This window comes from Dunckerocampus dactyliophorus, chromosome 3 (assembly GCF_027744805.1).
Source record: "Dunckerocampus dactyliophorus isolate RoL2022-P2 chromosome 3, RoL_Ddac_1.1, whole genome shotgun sequence".
Taxonomy (NCBI): Eukaryota; Metazoa; Chordata; class Actinopteri; order Syngnathiformes; family Syngnathidae; genus Dunckerocampus; species Dunckerocampus dactyliophorus.
Genome location: NC_072821.1, coordinates 9,400,173 through 9,417,040, shown reverse-complemented (window position 1 = coordinate 9,417,040; position 16,868 = coordinate 9,400,173). Strand labels below are relative to the sequence as shown.

General features: G+C 39.4%; 3 protein-coding genes across 6 annotated transcripts in view; 1 reads left to right on the top strand and 2 right to left on the bottom strand.

The window, feature by feature from the left end:
* Window positions 1-7,731, bottom strand: part of hnrnph3 (heterogeneous nuclear ribonucleoprotein H3 (2H9)) — a 9,599-nt gene extending 1,868 nt beyond the window's left edge. Inside the window, exons 1-10 of one of the 2 annotated variants that reach the window (XM_054770099.1) lie at window positions 7,641-7,731; window positions 6,852-6,958; window positions 6,472-6,627; window positions 4,032-4,175; window positions 2,960-3,098; window positions 2,333-2,532; window positions 809-907; window positions 439-545; window positions 213-348; window positions 38-91 (exon numbers count right to left, since the gene is read on the bottom strand). In XM_054770099.1, the coding sequence (XP_054626074.1) occupies window positions 38-91; window positions 213-348; window positions 439-545; window positions 809-907; window positions 2,333-2,532; window positions 2,960-3,098; window positions 4,032-4,175; window positions 6,472-6,627; window positions 6,852-6,939 (1,123 nt within the window). In that variant the 5' untranslated portion in view covers window positions 6,940-6,958; window positions 7,641-7,731. Of the gene's footprint in view, window positions 1-37; window positions 92-212; window positions 349-438; window positions 546-808; window positions 908-2,332; window positions 2,533-2,959; window positions 3,099-4,031; window positions 4,176-6,471; window positions 6,628-6,851; window positions 6,959-7,634 lie in introns of both variants that reach the window. The other variant, XM_054770098.1, reaches the window with a different exon arrangement.
* LOC129178159 (phenazine biosynthesis-like domain-containing protein 1) lies at window positions 6,801-14,764 on the top strand. Of its 3 annotated transcripts, none has more exons than XM_054770100.1 (10): window positions 6,834-8,649; window positions 8,773-8,869; window positions 10,469-10,567; window positions 10,642-10,751; window positions 12,105-12,134; window positions 12,228-12,316; window positions 13,673-13,764; window positions 13,990-14,073; window positions 14,145-14,207; window positions 14,283-14,764. In XM_054770100.1, the coding sequence occupies exons 1-10, from the start codon at window positions 8,566-8,568 to the stop codon at window positions 14,393-14,395; spliced, it is 861 nt and encodes a 286-aa protein (XP_054626075.1). In that variant the 5' UTR covers window positions 6,834-8,565; the 3' UTR covers window positions 14,396-14,764. The 3 variants fall into 3 exon arrangements, with proteins under 3 accessions (XP_054626076.1, XP_054626075.1, XP_054626077.1); XM_054770102.1 differs by having other exon boundaries at window positions 8,748-8,869; XM_054770101.1 differs by lacking the exon at window positions 8,773-8,869 and having other exon boundaries at window positions 6,801-8,647.
* The window catches only part of dna2 (DNA replication helicase/nuclease 2), a 16,473-nt gene continuing 14,007 nt past the window's right edge, over window positions 14,403-16,868 (bottom strand). Inside the window, exon 25 of the mRNA XM_054770087.1 lies at window positions 14,403-15,178. Coding sequence (XP_054626062.1) covers window positions 15,125-15,178 — 54 coding nt within the window. The 3' untranslated portion in view covers window positions 14,403-15,124. The remainder of the gene's footprint in view (window positions 15,179-16,868) is intronic.

Below are 16,868 nucleotides of genomic sequence, written 5' to 3'. Positions count from 1 at the left end.
GAACACTAAACAAGATAAACGGTTATTAATAACTTACTCATTTCGGCTCCACTGGCTGTTGAGTTGAGAAATAACTCGATATAGCGGTGCTCTGCAGACAAAATAGTCAATAATAATAATGATTTGATAACGGAAAACAAGTGGAGGACAAATCCATCTTGTCAAACATCTCCATGGGGTCCTTCCATAATAACATGACACACAGAACATACGCATGTGGTTCTTGTCTTTGGACATGGCGGCAACTGCATCCTCGTGGGAGCGGAACTCGACATCCGCCTCTCCTGTCAACTTGCCGTTTGGAGCGACGTCAATGTGGACCCTCAGTGGGTTTAAAGGCGAGAAGAACTGCAAATGAAACCAAAGTGTGTCAGCAGAGTTCCAACAGAGCATTGGGCACCTGGCAAGACAAGAACATGTGTGTCATTGGGGTCTTACTTTAGCAACGTCTCCATCATTGGCCCGGAAAGGCAAACCCCTCATATGGACAAAATGGCCACCATGGAAAGCTGAGCCTCCATCCACCTGACGACTGTAACTGTGGCCTCCCATCCCAGAAGCAAACACACGCACTTAACACGCTGAAGCAATGCACCCTTATTTTGTGATTTTTAACAGTCACACTTTGTTTCATCTACCTTCAGTCAAAATTACTGAAAAATGTGTTATGAACTTACGAATGGACAACACCACACACACACTGGCAATTGCCAGGTGTGCCCCAATACTTTAGTCCACAGAGTGTAAATCCATGTTAAAAAAAAAAAAAGAAGAAGAAATGAAAAAACACTTGCAGGAGAGACATCACCTCTTGATCCTCGCTCTTCTCTCACTCGCTCGTCAAACATGCAGTTTCCAAAGCCGTAGCTGTTTAATCCATTGTAGCCATCGAAGCTATGGCCATAACCTGGACACGCATGACAACAATCAGCAGGGAAAAAACAATTGAAGTTAATGTTTTAAAAATATCGATAACTTAAGAAGAAATATTCTAATGGAGGATATTGTTGGCATCTATTTACTAAGAGGTATCATGGAAAACACATTCAAATCGATTCAAACAGTGAAAACATTTGGGAGGAAAATGTGCCTCTAAAGTCACCAAAAGTCTTAGTTCCAACATCTGAAATTAAGTAAACACGACCTCCGATCAGAGAGTATCACACAATCTATTTTGTGTTTTGCTTTTTCGTTTTTGTAACACTTAAAGGCACCTAAAAATATACATTTCCCCCACATGTGCTCTTGACTCTAGTAGGGATGCTCCGATCAGGGTTTTATACTGTTGATTCCAATACCGATCATCCATGAGTGAGATCGGCCGGTACAGTACAGTACAAATTCAGTGTCCAGGTTGCAGGGCTCTCCAACGTTCATCACTATTAGAGCTGTGAACTATTTGTTTCATTTATGACTAGCAACATTTAAATTGTACACTACTTTATTTACCAAACAGACCTCCACTCAAACCGTGTAGCGATTGGCTTTATGCTACAGTGTGGTGATTTGTCATTATATAAAGGCATAAAATAAAATAAAAACTACTACGAGTTTAAGCAAATATTCTTTGACCCTTTGGTGAGATTCCCAAAATCAACTGGCGAGCTATGAGACCCCTGTGATAGCATCACATCATAAGGCTGCATACACTATGTTTATGTTCATTAAACGACGACATTCAGCACGGACCACATGAACGCGATATCCACTTGTAGCTTCCCCATGGGACAAAAACAAGCTTCGAAGTAGCCCCATTGCTTGTTTGTTTCTTTTAAAAACAAAATGTCACTTTCGTAAAAAAGGTCATATTTGGAGTCAGAAGATCAGAAAACTAGCTAACTGCCGCTAATGTATACTGAGTTGACAGCTAGGCAAAGCCTGTAAACAAAGACGCAAGAAAAGTCGAACAGCAATGGGTTTGATAAGGGAGTGATCAGACACGCTGGCATCAATTGGTGTAGCCTGTGGCAAGCTGTCAAGCTGAAGCCATTGGCATTTTACAGACTAGTTTTGATTCTCACAGCAATACAGGACAAAGTACGTACCTAGTCAGCTCAAGAGGGGATGCATCATTTTGTTTATAAATATGGTACGGTATGATACTAATACGAACAATACATCGGAACATCCCTACTATACAGTTAATAAAGCTTTTATTATGGTGACAGTTTGACTATGGAACAGATTATTTCTTATGGAGGAAAGATTTTTAGAAATGTCAAAAATAGGGATGTCAATCAGCATCCTGCAGCAGGTTCTATCGTATGACAAATGACTATACGGTACTGTCTGCTTGCTGCATGTTCATCACATTCCAAAACAAAGTCCTTACCTCCATAGCCGCCTCCACCCCTCATGTTGTCCACCAGAGAGCCACCACGACCGGGCCCGGAGCTAAAATATCCACCACCCCTGGAGCCCTCCATCGTGGGTCTGTCATAGGGACCAGGTCTCTGGGCCCCCATGCCCCGCCGGGGCTCATCGTAGTAGGATCGGATCTCAACACGACTACTCTTAAAGATCTCTATATACCTGCAAGGTGAGGGGTTGGGGCGCAGGCAAGAGGGTTTAGAGAAAGAAATGGCTCATCTTGGACAATACAAATACACAGATAAGAAGAGATAAACACAAAAGACAAATAGACCTGCACAATTAGGGATGCGTAAACAACTTTTTCTACCTCAAACTCACCCAAACTGCCTTGACTATGCCCTGTTAATCTTCCCCACAACCCCATAAAGTACCCCAAATGAAGTAAGACTAGTATGTTCTAATACAATAAATTGTTATACATTTAACCAATAAATGCAAACAAACTGGAATGAAAACAAAAAAAAATTGTAATTCTAGCAGACCCTCCCAGGCTGATCAATTAAACCCATTACTGTGCTCCAACATAACACATCCCCCAGTACAGACTAGAATAGAAGGAGCCCGTCCCCCTTGCCGTCTGTCCCACCTGTGCCCTATTCTTTCCTTGTGTTTCCCCCGAGCCTTTTCTGCTATCTCCTTTGAGGCAAACTGCACGAAGGCTTCCCCTGTGCTCCTCCCCTGGTAGTCCACTGGCAGAGTAATCCCATTTGGCACGATTCTCAACCCTTCAACCCAAGCACACATAAATACATAAGTCGGTAGGCAGACATCACCCGCTGGAGCGTTCAGGTGGAGGACATGACATAGGAGCTCCATTACAATGTCTTTCATAGTACCACATTCAAACTAAGTATCTGACATGACTACTTCATGGAATAATCCCACAGGGGGAGGATGACACAAACACTGGCCTGGAGTCAGGAAAAGCCAGAGGTAAATTCTTGCATTATGTGACCGACGGGCATGCACTGGCCACAACATTAGGCACACCAAAACAGCATTAATTTCACTTCGTATAGACAGAATTGAGTTAATCTAAGTACCCAATGAAGCGTCTAGTGAGAGAGTATTTTCTGATTTGAAATTTTGTATCCAACTCAAAAGGTCTAGCCATTCTTCTCTCAACAGGTATGAATATTACATAACGTTTGGATGGCAATGGAACTAACCCCAGATCAGTGTCATGCATCATTTGTTTCCACTGTTCCAAACAAGCCCAGTTTATTCTACTGTTTAACCTACATTGCATAGTTCATACAAAAAACATGCTAAATAATTTGCATAAACATACTAACATAAAACAAGGCTATATATAGTCAACATACAAAAGTGGATAAGACATTAACACATGCAATCCTCCCTACAAAAACGGATAAGACATTAACACATGCAATCCTCCCTATCACAGGGAATGACTAAAGTATTACTATGGTGGGTGTTACTGTGAGCTTGTGGCACATCCAAATCCCATGTATGGAGTGCATTCTAGGCATACAGGCATGTTTGGCTGAAAAGAGTGTTGAGATTCATTACACGCAGTCTAGATTGTCATTAAATAATGTGTGGCATGACGTGAATAATATGGGGGCAGGTTTAGTGTATGGTTCTTAAAGAAGCTTATGAGAGTATACACCCATATATAAATACACAGTATATACCTGAAAAGAATTGAACTATTTCTTCCTTGCTGCAGCCAAAGGGCAGGCCTCGGAGTCTCAGCATGCAGCCACTGGAGCTGTCATAGTCAGCAGGACCGCTACGCTTCAGCACCCAGTCCATCTCGCTACGGTTTGACTTGAATACTGATTTACAAACACACAACAGACTATTGTCATTCATTGTTTAATTCAACAACAGTACATGTGAGACAAAAGTACACATCAAAAATAAAACTAACCACACGCAAGTTTGGAAAACAACCTGTACACACTAACATCCATGCAAAACAATACCAGCATTTAAAACCCACAAGGCATGCTGGGAAGCCCATTCACACACTTCAACAGGAAGATACCTAGCATGCCTTGTGGGTTATACATGCCAGTATTTTTTGGCAGTTTTGTTTTTAGTAGTTTTGCATATACAGTCGTGTCTCGCTACATTGTGGTTCGAACATCGTTCCCTGACCCTGTCGTGGTTTTTCAAAAATGAGTTAATAAATGACCTCTGTTTCGTGGTTGGCTGTGGACCATTATTAGTCAAAAATATTGAAAAACAAGAAATCTGTAATATTCTGGCCACTGAGCGTCAGTAATGTTAAGTTGACTTTAGATTAGATTACCTTCACACGGCATATAGTCAGCCATGGCATGTCTGAAACGACATAGTTCTCCACCCAGTTCTCCTCCCATTCCATGTGGAAGTGGTAAGGTTTTGGCTTCTTACTTAGTCCTTCTTCCCAACTCCGTATCAAAACACTTTAAATTTAGAATACATTGGAGGCTAACTAGGTAGCATGCTATGTTTAAAGCGGCATCTGTCTCTTGTGTCCCTGCAGTGATCCCGTAGCCTGGGCATTACAGTTGAGCAATGTGTTGCAAACAAAGAACATACACATACAGTGGTGTGAAAAAGTATTTGCCCCCTTCCTGTTTTCTTATTTGTATGCATGTTTGGCTCACTTAAACGTTTCAGATCATCAGACAACACAATTCTGCAGAATTCATGGTTCCATTTATCACAGCAAGTCTTCCAGGTCCTGAAACAGAAAAACAGCCTCAGGCCATCACACTACCACCACATTTTACTGTTGGTATGATGTTCATTTTCTGAACTGCAGCGTTACTTTTACACCAGATGTAATGGGACACACACCTTCCAAAATGTTCAACTTTTGTCTCGTCAGACCAGAGTATTTTCTCAAAGGTCATGGGGATCATCACGATGTTTTCTGGCAAAACTGAGACGAGCCTTAATGTTTTTTGTTCAGCAGTGGTTTTTGTCTTGGAACTCTGGCCTTAACAGAGGCAAGAGAGGCCTGCAGTTCTTTGGATGTTGTTGTGGGGTCTTTTATGAAGTCTTGGGATAATTTTGGTTTGCCGGCCACTCCTGGGAAGGTTCAGCACTGTTCCATGTTTTTGCCATTTGTGGATAATGGCTCTCACTGTAGTTCACTGGAGTCCCAAAGCTTTAGAAATAGCTTTATAACCTTTTCCAGACTGATAGATCGCAATTAATCTCAGTTATGTTTTAACATTGGGGCAATCACTTTTTCCACACAGGGCTATGTAGGTTTGGATTTTTTTCTCCCTTGATAATAAAAAGTTTCATTTAAAAAACATTTTGTGTTCAGCTGGGTTGTCATTGACTAATATCGAAATTTGTTTGATGATCTGAAACATTTAAGTGTGACAAACATGCAAAAAAAAAAAAATTAGGAAGGGGGCAAACACTTTTTCAAACCAATGTAGATCCACCGGTACAGCAACCGCATTACTGCAAACACTGCGCCGATCCGCCCGTCGACCTCATGCTCCAACCTTCCCTCACACGTAAACAAGACCCCGGGATACTTTAACTCCTCCACCTGGGGCAGGACCTCATTCCCAACCCGTAGGGTGCAAGCCACCCTTTTCCGACTAAGAACCATGGCCTCGGATTTGGAGGTCCTGAGTCTCATCCCAGAAGCATCACACTCAGCTGTAAACTACCCCAGTAAACACTGAAGGTCCGATGAGGCCATCAGGACCGCATCGTCTGCAAATAGAAGAGACGAGATCCTGAGGTGCCCGAAATGGACTCCCTCGATGCCTTGGCTGCGCCTAAAAATTCTGTCCATGAAAATTATATCAATTATGTTATTTAAGAAATTTCAAATTGCTCCTAAATTTTTCCTGTGCTCCTACATATTTTAATTTAGGAACACCCGTGCTCCTAGTGAAAAAGCTAAGCGTACAGCCCATGAAAGTAGAAATGTCAGGTCACAAACTGATGTTATGTATGGCAGTGCCGAAACACAGCAGGATAGACCAGCCTACAACCAGGAATCTCATTACATGCGGTTTTTCGCCATTGACATGTAACCTCAGGACATAACCCCCATTGCAGGGATGTACTTTTCACAGCTATTTGCTGTAGGTGTTTAAAATAGTTTCTTACCCTCAATGTATCGATGTCCCATGTATTTCCGATCTTTAGAAAGAGCATTCTTGAAATCTTCTGATGTTTTTAGCTCAATAAATGCCTCTCCGCTGGGGCGGCCTTCTTTGGAGTAGGTGAAACACACTCCATTGACTTTCCCTATGATGTCACAGTCTGCAGAGAAAATGTAGATTTTCTTACATGCACAACAAAACGCAGCACGTTATGTGCTAAAGAAAAACACATATTCCAACACTTAGCATGCTATCTGAACTTGAAAAAAAGCCATAACTGCCAAACCACATTCTATACACTTTGTGATCAAATAAAATGATAAATTGCCAAATGATATATACTTTTCGGTGCCTGGATGTGAAGATGTGTATGCTTGTTCTCACCAGAGAAGAAACTGGCCACCTCCTCCTGGGTGCAAGACCATGGAAGCCCTCTGATCCTGACCACATAACCCTCTTCGCTAGAAGACATCCTCACTGACACGCTGGAACTACAACAGAAACACGTTACTGGACTTTACTCTTACTTAAACTCTTTGTAAGGAAGCAAGCAAACATTAATAGTCGTCACTTATTGAGTCATCTCCAGTACCAAAAGCACAAGTTCAGTTGCAATCAAGTTAGCATCCCAATATTAATTATATAGTGGCCTCTGTCAAAAAGTAACTTTAAAATGACTACGAACTTAAAAAAAAAGTTAAGAACTGTTTTACTAGCGTATAGTCTCTGCTGATACTTATTAACAGCAACACGAACAAGTTCCTATGGAAACCTTAGCAATAACAATCCTCAAGAGAAAATAACTCGCAAACTCTACAGCAGTTATTTCACTATACGGTTGACGTTGTAAAGAAATCCTTCCTAATAACCCAAGCGATACGTCACTTTAACAATTGATGATTCTTCTTTGATTAACACACGAAATAAACAAAGACAGCCAGCCTGGCCGAGGCTAGCATGGCATGCTAACGTTCTTCTGCCTGGCTCACGTTAGCTTGATAGCATTAGCAGTTAGCTTTGGCTAACTCGTCTGCGGTCAAATGTACAACGCGAGCTAGCTACGTTTACTCGCAATAATGCCTCGTCACTCTATACCATAATGCGTGACTATATATAAATATAAACACTGGGCCACTAAGTAGTTTAAAATGGACGTAATTGTCTCACGTTCACCTCTTCTCCCCCGGTGTCTCCAGTCTCGTACAGTCTGGCGCTTCAGGTGACACGGCCTGTAATCCCGCCCACTACTCTCGCGAGATGTAGACGTAAAGCAAGTAATAATGGCGTGTCTGATAAGTAGGGCTACTTCAAATTTTGGTATCAATCCGATACAAAGTAAATACAGGACCACCATTATATACTGTTTATTTCCTATTTTTGTTCGAGATCCTTCAGTGATTTTGCCTTTAATTTATTATGTTTACAACCAGAATGAAACACAGGACAAATATTTTAGACAAACTTATTTGTGAACTATATAAACACAATATAAGACAATGTAATAACATTAACATAACAATACAATTATTTCCTCATTCACATGTATTACATACAATTATTTAAGCAAAAATGAAGTCAATAGTGTAAAAGAAGTCAACAAAAGCCAAAACTAACGATGGTTCTCATTCAAATCTTTTGGCTTTGGCCTCCAAGGCCCTTCTGTCCATACATGTCAACATTTTCATTCTAAAATAAGGGAAACGTTCTGAGGAGGAAATGAGGAAAAATAAGGGAAATTCTGATTACCCACAAAAATGTCCACCCCCGATGCATGAAAAAAAAGATGTGTATTTTCCTGACCTGAAAAGTGCAAATTATATCATTAATAAGCAGCATGTTATCCGAATGTATATCATAAGGCATTGTCTATAAGTAATGTCTTCTTATTAATATTATTATTATAATGTGTCTGCTAAAACCTCAAATTGAACATTTAAGGAAAATAAGCTTCATGCAAACTATTAATAGCAGCGATGCGCCATGTGGTAACCCTGACTACGGCTAAACTAGTGAAACCAAACAACCTGGGTCAAAGTCCAAAAAGCAACTCGAAAGAAGCTTACGGAGTTCCATTTGAAGCCAGTTGACCCCATTTACCATGGAGATTCCAGTCTTTATAGTTGATGCCTTCACCAATTTGCCATTCAAGGGGAACCCGGCTGCTGTTTGCCTTTTAAAACGTGTGAGTAACAATCCTAAAATGAAACACCTCAAAACGGTAAACATAGTTACATGGTACAGCCCAAATCAAATTGTTCAAATTTCCATTTTCTGCAACAGTTGACATCCCTGTGCTTTGTACCAGGAGCTGAGTGATGAATTGTATCAGAAGATAGCGGCTGAGATGAACTTGTCAGAAACTGTCTTCATCACTACAATCAATTCTGAGGATTTCACACAAGGTTTCAAATAAGGGTGCTCCGATTGATCGGCCACTGATCAATATCGGCCGATTACCGTAGGAAACATGCCAGCGTTTTGATCACTCCCTTACCAAAACTATACCAGTTCGACTATTCTTGCATCTTTGTTTACACACTTTGCCTCACTGTCACTGGCTGTACTTTGCACTGGTGGCAGCTATAGCTAGAGTTATCCACCTAGATTCCCGTCTTTGGACTCCAAAAGTGACCGCAACACAGATTTATGATATACAGAATTGAGGTTGTCCTTGAATACATTTTTGTCTAAAATATAAATGCAATGTCCAGGACATAACATAAATATGAAATGCATTAAAAAGCAGCTAGCATGTTATGCAGTCAGTATAAAAATACAATTAACAAATGTTTTAGAAGCATGTAAGCTGGACATCCAAACAACAAGTGGGTAATTCATGCGATCCGCATATCTAAATCCACAACACCTGTACATTAACTTCATGAATGAAATATGACTGCTTAGGGCAGGGGTGTCCAAACTCTTTCCAGTGAGGGCCACATACTGAAAAATGAAAGGACGCAAGGGCCACTTTGATATTTTGTAAACCAACACATAAGAGATATGCTAAGAAGCTACAGTATATGTAGCTCAAGAAAAAACTACTAAAAATGGCGTTTTTTTTTCCATAATAATACGAGTTTACTCTTGTAAAATTGCAACTTTTGTTCTTCATTCAATTATGGCTTTTTTCCTTAATATTTTGACTTTATTCCTGTAAAGTTACAGCTTTTTAAATTAATTTTCCAGTTAATTTTCCAACTATTTCATTTCGGCTTTCCTCTTGTAAATTTTCTTTTTGTAATTATAACTTTATTCCCATAATATTTTTTTATCTTTTAAAACAATGTAAAATGATATTTTTCCTCATTTTACAACTTTTTTCTCATTAGAAAAGTATTTTTTTTTCTCTTAATATTTTGACTTTACTTAAATTTCTGCTGTTGATTTTTTTCTTCTTGTATATTTCCTTCTCTTAATATTTTGGCTTTATTCCCTTTTATAATTTTTCCCCCAACCTAAGTTTCCAAATTTTATTTTATTCATTATTTTTGATAATAAAACTTTTTTCTTTAATATTTCAACTTCATTCACTAAAATGAAATTTTTCCGTATACTATTACTTTATTCTTGTGAAATTATGGCTTTTTTTTTTGCTAGATTACAACCCTACTCTTAATATTTTGACTTTTGATTGATTTTCCCATTTTTGCTGCTGTTGTTTTTGATTAAGTTTCTTTGTTAAATTACATTGTTAAAGTTGTGGCGTGGGCCGATAAAATAGCAGCTGCGGGCCGCAAATGGCCCCCGGGCCGCACTTTGGACACCCCTGGCTTAGGGGAAAACATTTATTTTAAAAATATATTTTCAGTGTGAAAATAGGGTGGAACTTATTGAACAAAAATTTAATTTATTATTATTAATTTCAAAATGTAACCCTTGAAAAGCATTACAGTGCATTTATATTGGTAACCTCTTTAAATATATTTATATTTCATTATAATAAGGACATAGTAGTATAATATTCTTTCCTTTATTTTCTTATGATGTATTTTGGCCAGGGTCGCGGTTCCGCCTTCGTTGGTTCACACCCACCACTGAGGTCAATCTGTGTGGCCATGCTACCTTGGCCTCTGCTGCTGTGCTCTTCCAACATAAAAGTAAGTGACTTTTGAAACATTATTCATTAAACTTGACATCCAAAACCTGTTGTTTTGTTTTTTTTACTCTTTAGAAAATGTGAATTCTGCTGTGGTGTTCGAGACCAAGAGTGGAGATCTGTCTGTTCTCCAGCAGGGGGAGGACTTGGTGATGGATTTTCCTCTCAATCCACCCACGAAGCAGGTATCTCACAGGTTTTTATCCCTCGTGATACTATCTGCACTAATGTGTTTATTATTGGACGCCAAGTAATTGCATTGATTGCCAAAAATCAGTCTTAAAGGAAAATTGCACTTTTTTTTGCCCATCATCCACAATCCTTATGTGAGACATGAGCACACGTCTTTCTCTTTTCTGAGCATTCTAAAAAGATAAAAACAGATTGAAAAAGAGGCAGCTCATTATTGCACGTAATGGGACACACCTTTTATATCCATGCTGTGACCATGTAGTGACAGGTACATTCATGATAACGTGTAATACCTACAGTATTTTGACGCATTTTGGTCCTTTTAAGCATTATCGGAACGTCCTTCCTGGGTGCATTGATTTCACATAGCAACACAGAATTGAACGTCCACACCTAGCGCTAACTTTTCCAAACTCAAAAACAAAAACAGCAGCAGCAGTAGCGGCAGCTCCAACATGTAGCGTTACTTTTTGGTAGTGGCCTGAGGCATTGTGAGCGCGCTGCGGGCGAGTGTGTGGTGAAGCTAGTTGCTAGCCGGCTAATGGCGCGCCACTGTGGTGAGGCAAGGTGTCAATACGCCAGTAAAGTAGTTCTTCAGCGTAACAACGTTAATAATAATAATAATAATAATAATAATAATAACAACAATGTCGCTGTAGCTTGGTTAATATGCACGTCACATTATACGTAATAAAATTCGTTTTGTTATACTGCCTTATCATTTTCTTATGTATTTAAAACTAGCAAAGAGTACATGTGGAATACAGGACGTGAATAAATATATTGTAATTGATGTGAAACGGATGGGGGTAGGATTAAATAAGCTTCGATTCTTCCTACTCCTTTTTGGACATGGAGAACTGTGAATTGTACTATGTGATGTATTCCAGTGTAACATGTATGCATGTTCAAAATAAATGAAACCATTACCATTGCCGTAGGCGGAATAGGTGATTTCCATTACAGGCATTCTTAGCTGCGTCTTTTTAAGATGTTTTTATAGCTTTAGAAAAAAATGGAAAGACATAAGTGTTCATGTCTCATATAAGGATTGTGGATAATGGTCAAAATTTAAAAAAAAGTTTTCCTTTAAAGCAATTGAAGCCAAATGGTGTGTAGTACTTGTCTGCAACCAGCAGAGGCGCTGTTAATTCTGTCTCAACCTGGTTTGTAATCGAAAGAACATAACGTCTGCTATTGGACGTTGAGCTACAACACTGGTATGGAAACAGAAGTTCAGAACATTCCCCAGTCACATTAAAAAATTTAAATCATGTAACAGCAGTATTGTTCACAGATGCTCAGAATAATGCTACTAAAAATGCTTATTTATTTTCTTCACTTAGGATCCAGATCATTTTAGACACCTGATCAAGGTGAGTGAAACGCACACAAAGACGGATTGATTGATTTCCCACCCCAAAGTGTGTGTTCTTTCATGATGTGTTCATGTGACGTGTGACCTCCAGGTTGCAGTAGGAGACCACCCAGTCAAGGATGTTTATCTGAGTTCTACCACTAAGAAACTGCTACTTCGACTGGCTGATACTTGTGACAGGTTGCAATGCAAACACAGACAGTCATATTCAGGAATGCTCATATGAACTCAACAAAAGTATAAATGCAGCACTTCTTTGCTCCCGTCTTTCATGAGTTGAACTCAAAGGTGTACACTTTTTCTATATCACCTATCAGGATGATGATGAGGCAGGATGATTATTGCACAGGTGTGCCTTAGACTGGCCACAACAAAAGGCCACTCCAAAATGTGCAGGAATGTCCACCTGTGTTGCCTGTGAATGGCATGTTCATTTCTCTACCATAAGCCGTCTCCGAAGGCGTTTCAGAGAACTTGGCAGTAGATGCAGTACATCCAACAGGCCTTACAACTGCAGACCACATGTTAACCACACCGGCCCATGACCTCCATGTACAGCCACCCGCACATCTGCTGCGACAATTTGTTTTACATACTGTAACCACATCATTTTTGCACAAACTGTCAGAAGCTCATCTGCATGGTCGTGGTCTTCATCAGGGTCTCCAACTGACTGCAGTTTGTCGTCGTAACCGTCTTGAGTGGGCAAATGCTCATATTCGATGGCATCTGGCACTTTGGAGAGGTGTTCTCTTCACGGATGAATCTTGGTTTTCACTGTACAGGGCAGATGGCAGGTAGCTTGGATGGCATCCTGTGGGTGAGCCGTTTGCTGTTGTGGATCGAGTGTCCCATGGTGGCGGAGGGGTTATAGTATGGGCAAGGTTTTGAATGCACAGAGATACTGTGACAAGATCCTGAAGCCCATTGTTGGGACAGTCGGCGGGATAATGCACGGCCCCATGTTGCAAGAATCTGTACACAATTCCCGAAAGCCAAAAACATCCCAGTTCTTGCATGGCCAATATACTCGTCCAACATGTCACCCGTTGAGCATGTTTGGGATGCTCTGGATCTGGTCACACCAGATACTGACTGGTTTTCTGACCTCCAACCCCAATACAGTAATTCTTCATTTATCATAGTTAATTGGTTCCAGACCCGACTGTGATAGGTGAATTTCCGCAAAGTAGGATTCCTTCTTTATAAAAGGAAAATTTTGGTATTATAACTTTTTCCTAAACTTAATTTTCCAAAAATTGCAACTTGTTTTGTTTCTTAATATAATAAAAATATATATTTTTCCTTAATATATAACTCTAAAATGACATTATTTTTCCTCATAATACTTGAGTTTATTTTCATAAAATTGCTACTTTTTTCCTCATATGAGATTTTTCCTCTTAGTATTTTGACTTAATTCTTGTAAAATGTCTGGCGTTCTGTCTGTTTTTTTAAATTATATTTTTAAAATGTGCTGCGGCCCGCATAAAAAACAGCCCCAGCCCCTGAACTAAAGTGTGCATGTGTCTCCAGGTCAGTGCTCACCAGTCTAACAGTCAACCCTGCAGCCCTTCAAAGCAGCGACACCAGCGGGAGAGTCAAAGGGCTCATAGTCACCATGAAAGGTAAGTTTGCATCCCCAAACCTGACTGGGAGGCTTGTTAACGTTAATTGTGCAGAGCCAATACATGAGTTGCCTTCATAAAGATAATACTCAGTCTTGATTCACATTGTCAGACAAGTTTTAATCAACAGCACCCTTTTTTTATCGTGGTTGTTGTTTGCAGTGGTGTTGCCCAGCAGTGCACTGCACTCCCTTTAAAATGCTTGAACTGTATGTTTGGCTCAAGGATCTCCAGACTGTCAGCCGGGGTACGACTTCTACTCCAGATATTTTTCCCCATGGAACGGAATCCCAGAGGATCCTGTTTGCGGTTAGGATTCTTACTACTAAAATATTGTGGTAGCCTCTGAAACACTTATTTTTGCACATTTTGTCTTGCAGGATCTGCACACACTGTTCTAGGTAGCTACTGGTCTAAGGAACTAGGAAAGAAGAAAATGCTAGGTCAGTAACTCAAAGAGTCATGGTTACCTCACCATGTTGACAATGCATCTTTTCTCTCCATCCTGGTGTGCGCAGCGTTCCAGTGCTCCAGTCGAGGTGGAGAGCTGGACCTGGAGGTGAGAGATGACGGAAGGCTCAACATAGCGGGAAAGAGCTTCACTGTGCTGCAGGGAACGATCACACTGTAGTCACCACTGAAATAATCGCACAGAGGTGTGAGAGAAGTTCACATATTCATCCCAAGTTTTATTAGTAAGGAAGGTCACACATATAAAAATAAAAATGCAAGACATAAAATGACAAAACAAGAAAAAGTAAAAATCACAAGTTTATAAATACATTGGTAGAATCACATTTAATCCAAAGAATCAAAGTCAGCTTAGTTTCTCACCATTAGATTGGATGTTTTGCCTAACTGTGACTTCTTATTGCCCTACCCGTTTACTGGCATCATAATATCCAAGACTCAGATTGAATATTGTCACAACAGGAGGCTGTTAACTTGCAGTGTTTGACATTAATCTTCAATTAAATCATATGATATACTGTATATCCTATACTGTACACCACAAAGCACTTTGTCTTTTGTAGGTACTTTAGCATGACCGCGTTTGTAAGCGTCTCCCCTCAAATGTATTCAAGTATGTCTTTCAGCAGCTGATCCACTGACTAAGACGCAACACACCGACGTCAACTACCATTAAGGCTCTGCTTCAAACTCATCTTTGTCAGTTTGAAAAGTTTTTTTTACAGATAAAAAAATTACATTACTATGGAGGTAATTTAGTTAGAAATAGTATTTCATAATGGAAGCGATAATAAATATAACAGCTAAATCAGTGTCCAATTGACTGAAGAAATGCAAAAATATGTCATTGAGGATGTGAGGTACTGTAAAGACATCTGGATTGCTCCCGTCACAGCAGCATCATGGGTACGGCTTTGTGGCCGGATGGAGGTAGCTGAATAATGTGACATCAGAGTTAAGGTAGAGTAGGATCAATTATAACATAAATAATACATATGATATACATTCATTTTAATTACTATATCAATGCATTGGCATAGCCACAATGTATCTCACTCCTTCTATTGTTTGAGATTTTTTAAGTATCCTTGATTAACTATTGGAAAAATAAACAAATTAACAACCTTATTAGTTTATAAATTTTTTTTTATATACAGTCACTCTGTTCTGAACTCCAGTTTCCATGTCAATATTGTATTCATCAGAATGATGCTGCCTGGAGGTGTTGGATCAACAGCAAACTACTGTAGATCAGACTGAATGAACAGCACCTCTGCTGGTTGTACTCATTAAAGCGGTTTATGTCCATACAAAATATAGTCATGGAAAAATAAGATTAGACCACCCTTGTTTCTTCATTTTATTGTGCATTTGAATGCCTGGTACAAGTAAAGGTACCTTTGTTTGGACAAATATAATGATGATAACAAATAAAGCTCATAAAAGTTGGATTTAAGAGCTGATATCTCGCAACTTCCATGGTTTTCTTCATAAGAACCAAAATCACTTAAGTTCTTACATGAATAGCTATAGCATTGTACTGCCAACAAATGTAACTCTTATAAGCTATTTTTGTTGTCATTGTTATATTTGTCCAAACAAAGATACCTTTAGTTGTACCAGGCACTAAAATGAACAAGAAACTAAAGAAACAAGGGTGGTCTCATAATTTTTACTGTATAAATAAGGAATCCTACTTCACAGAAGTTCATTTATCACGGTCGTGTCTGGAAGCAATTAACCACAATAAACGAGGGATCACTGTAGAGTACACGTGTTACACATCCACATAACTGGAAGAACGTCGGCTAAAAGCTCAACCAAAACATTTTTAAAAAAACAGTCTTTATTCCCACAGAATAAATATTATCGTAATATTATAACTTTTACCCAACCTAAATTTCCTCAAAGCGCAAAACTTTGTCATAACATTACAAATAAAAAAAATTACATTTTTCTTTTGCAATTCTTCCACTTTTTATTTTTTTTTTGTTTAATTAAGAAAAATTAAACTTAAAGATATTTTTTATCTTAATATTATGACTTTATTCTCCTAATATTTTGTCTTTATTCTCATAAAATGACTGCTTTTTGCCATTTTTGCTGTTTTTTTTTTTTTTTTAGCTTTCCTGGTTTAATTGTTTTTCAGAATGTTCCATGGGCCAATTTAAAAAAAAAAAAAAAAAAAAGGCGGGGACCGTAAATGGCCCCCGGGCCGCACTTTGGATATTTCTATTGTAGCCCATGTAAAAGCAGAAAAATGTTATTTATTTTGGATATGTCTTTTTCTAGCAAGTCTCTCAGGCCCAGGGTTTAAAAGGTTAATAGAAAATATCATAAGTTGTTCAAGACAAGGCTGCACGGTGGTCTAGTGGTTAGCAACACAGTAACAGCCTGGAGATCGGGAAGACGTGGGTTCGATTCTCCCTTGGGCATTTCTGTGTGGAGTTCTCCCCGTGTGCGTGTGGGTTTTCTCCAGGTACTCTGGCTTCCTCCCACATTCCAAAAACATGCATGTTAGGTTAATTGGTGACTCTAAATTGTCCATAGGTATGAATGTGAGTGTGAATGGTTGTTTGTCTATATGTGCCCTGCGATTGGCTGGTGACCAGTCCAGGGTGTACCCCGCCTGT

Coding starts and splice junctions, on each gene's coding strand:
- LOC129178159 (XM_054770100.1), top strand. CDS start 8,566: ATGGAGATTCCAGTCTTTATAGTTGATGCCTTCACCAATTTGCCATTC. Junction 8,650..8,772: donor CTGTTTGCCTTTTAAAACGT/GTGAGTAACAAT, acceptor GCTTTGTACCAG/GAGCTGAGTGATGAATTGTA. Junction 12,135..12,227: donor ATTTTAGACACCTGATCAAG/GTGAGTGAAACG, acceptor TGTGACCTCCAG/GTTGCAGTAGGAGACCACCC.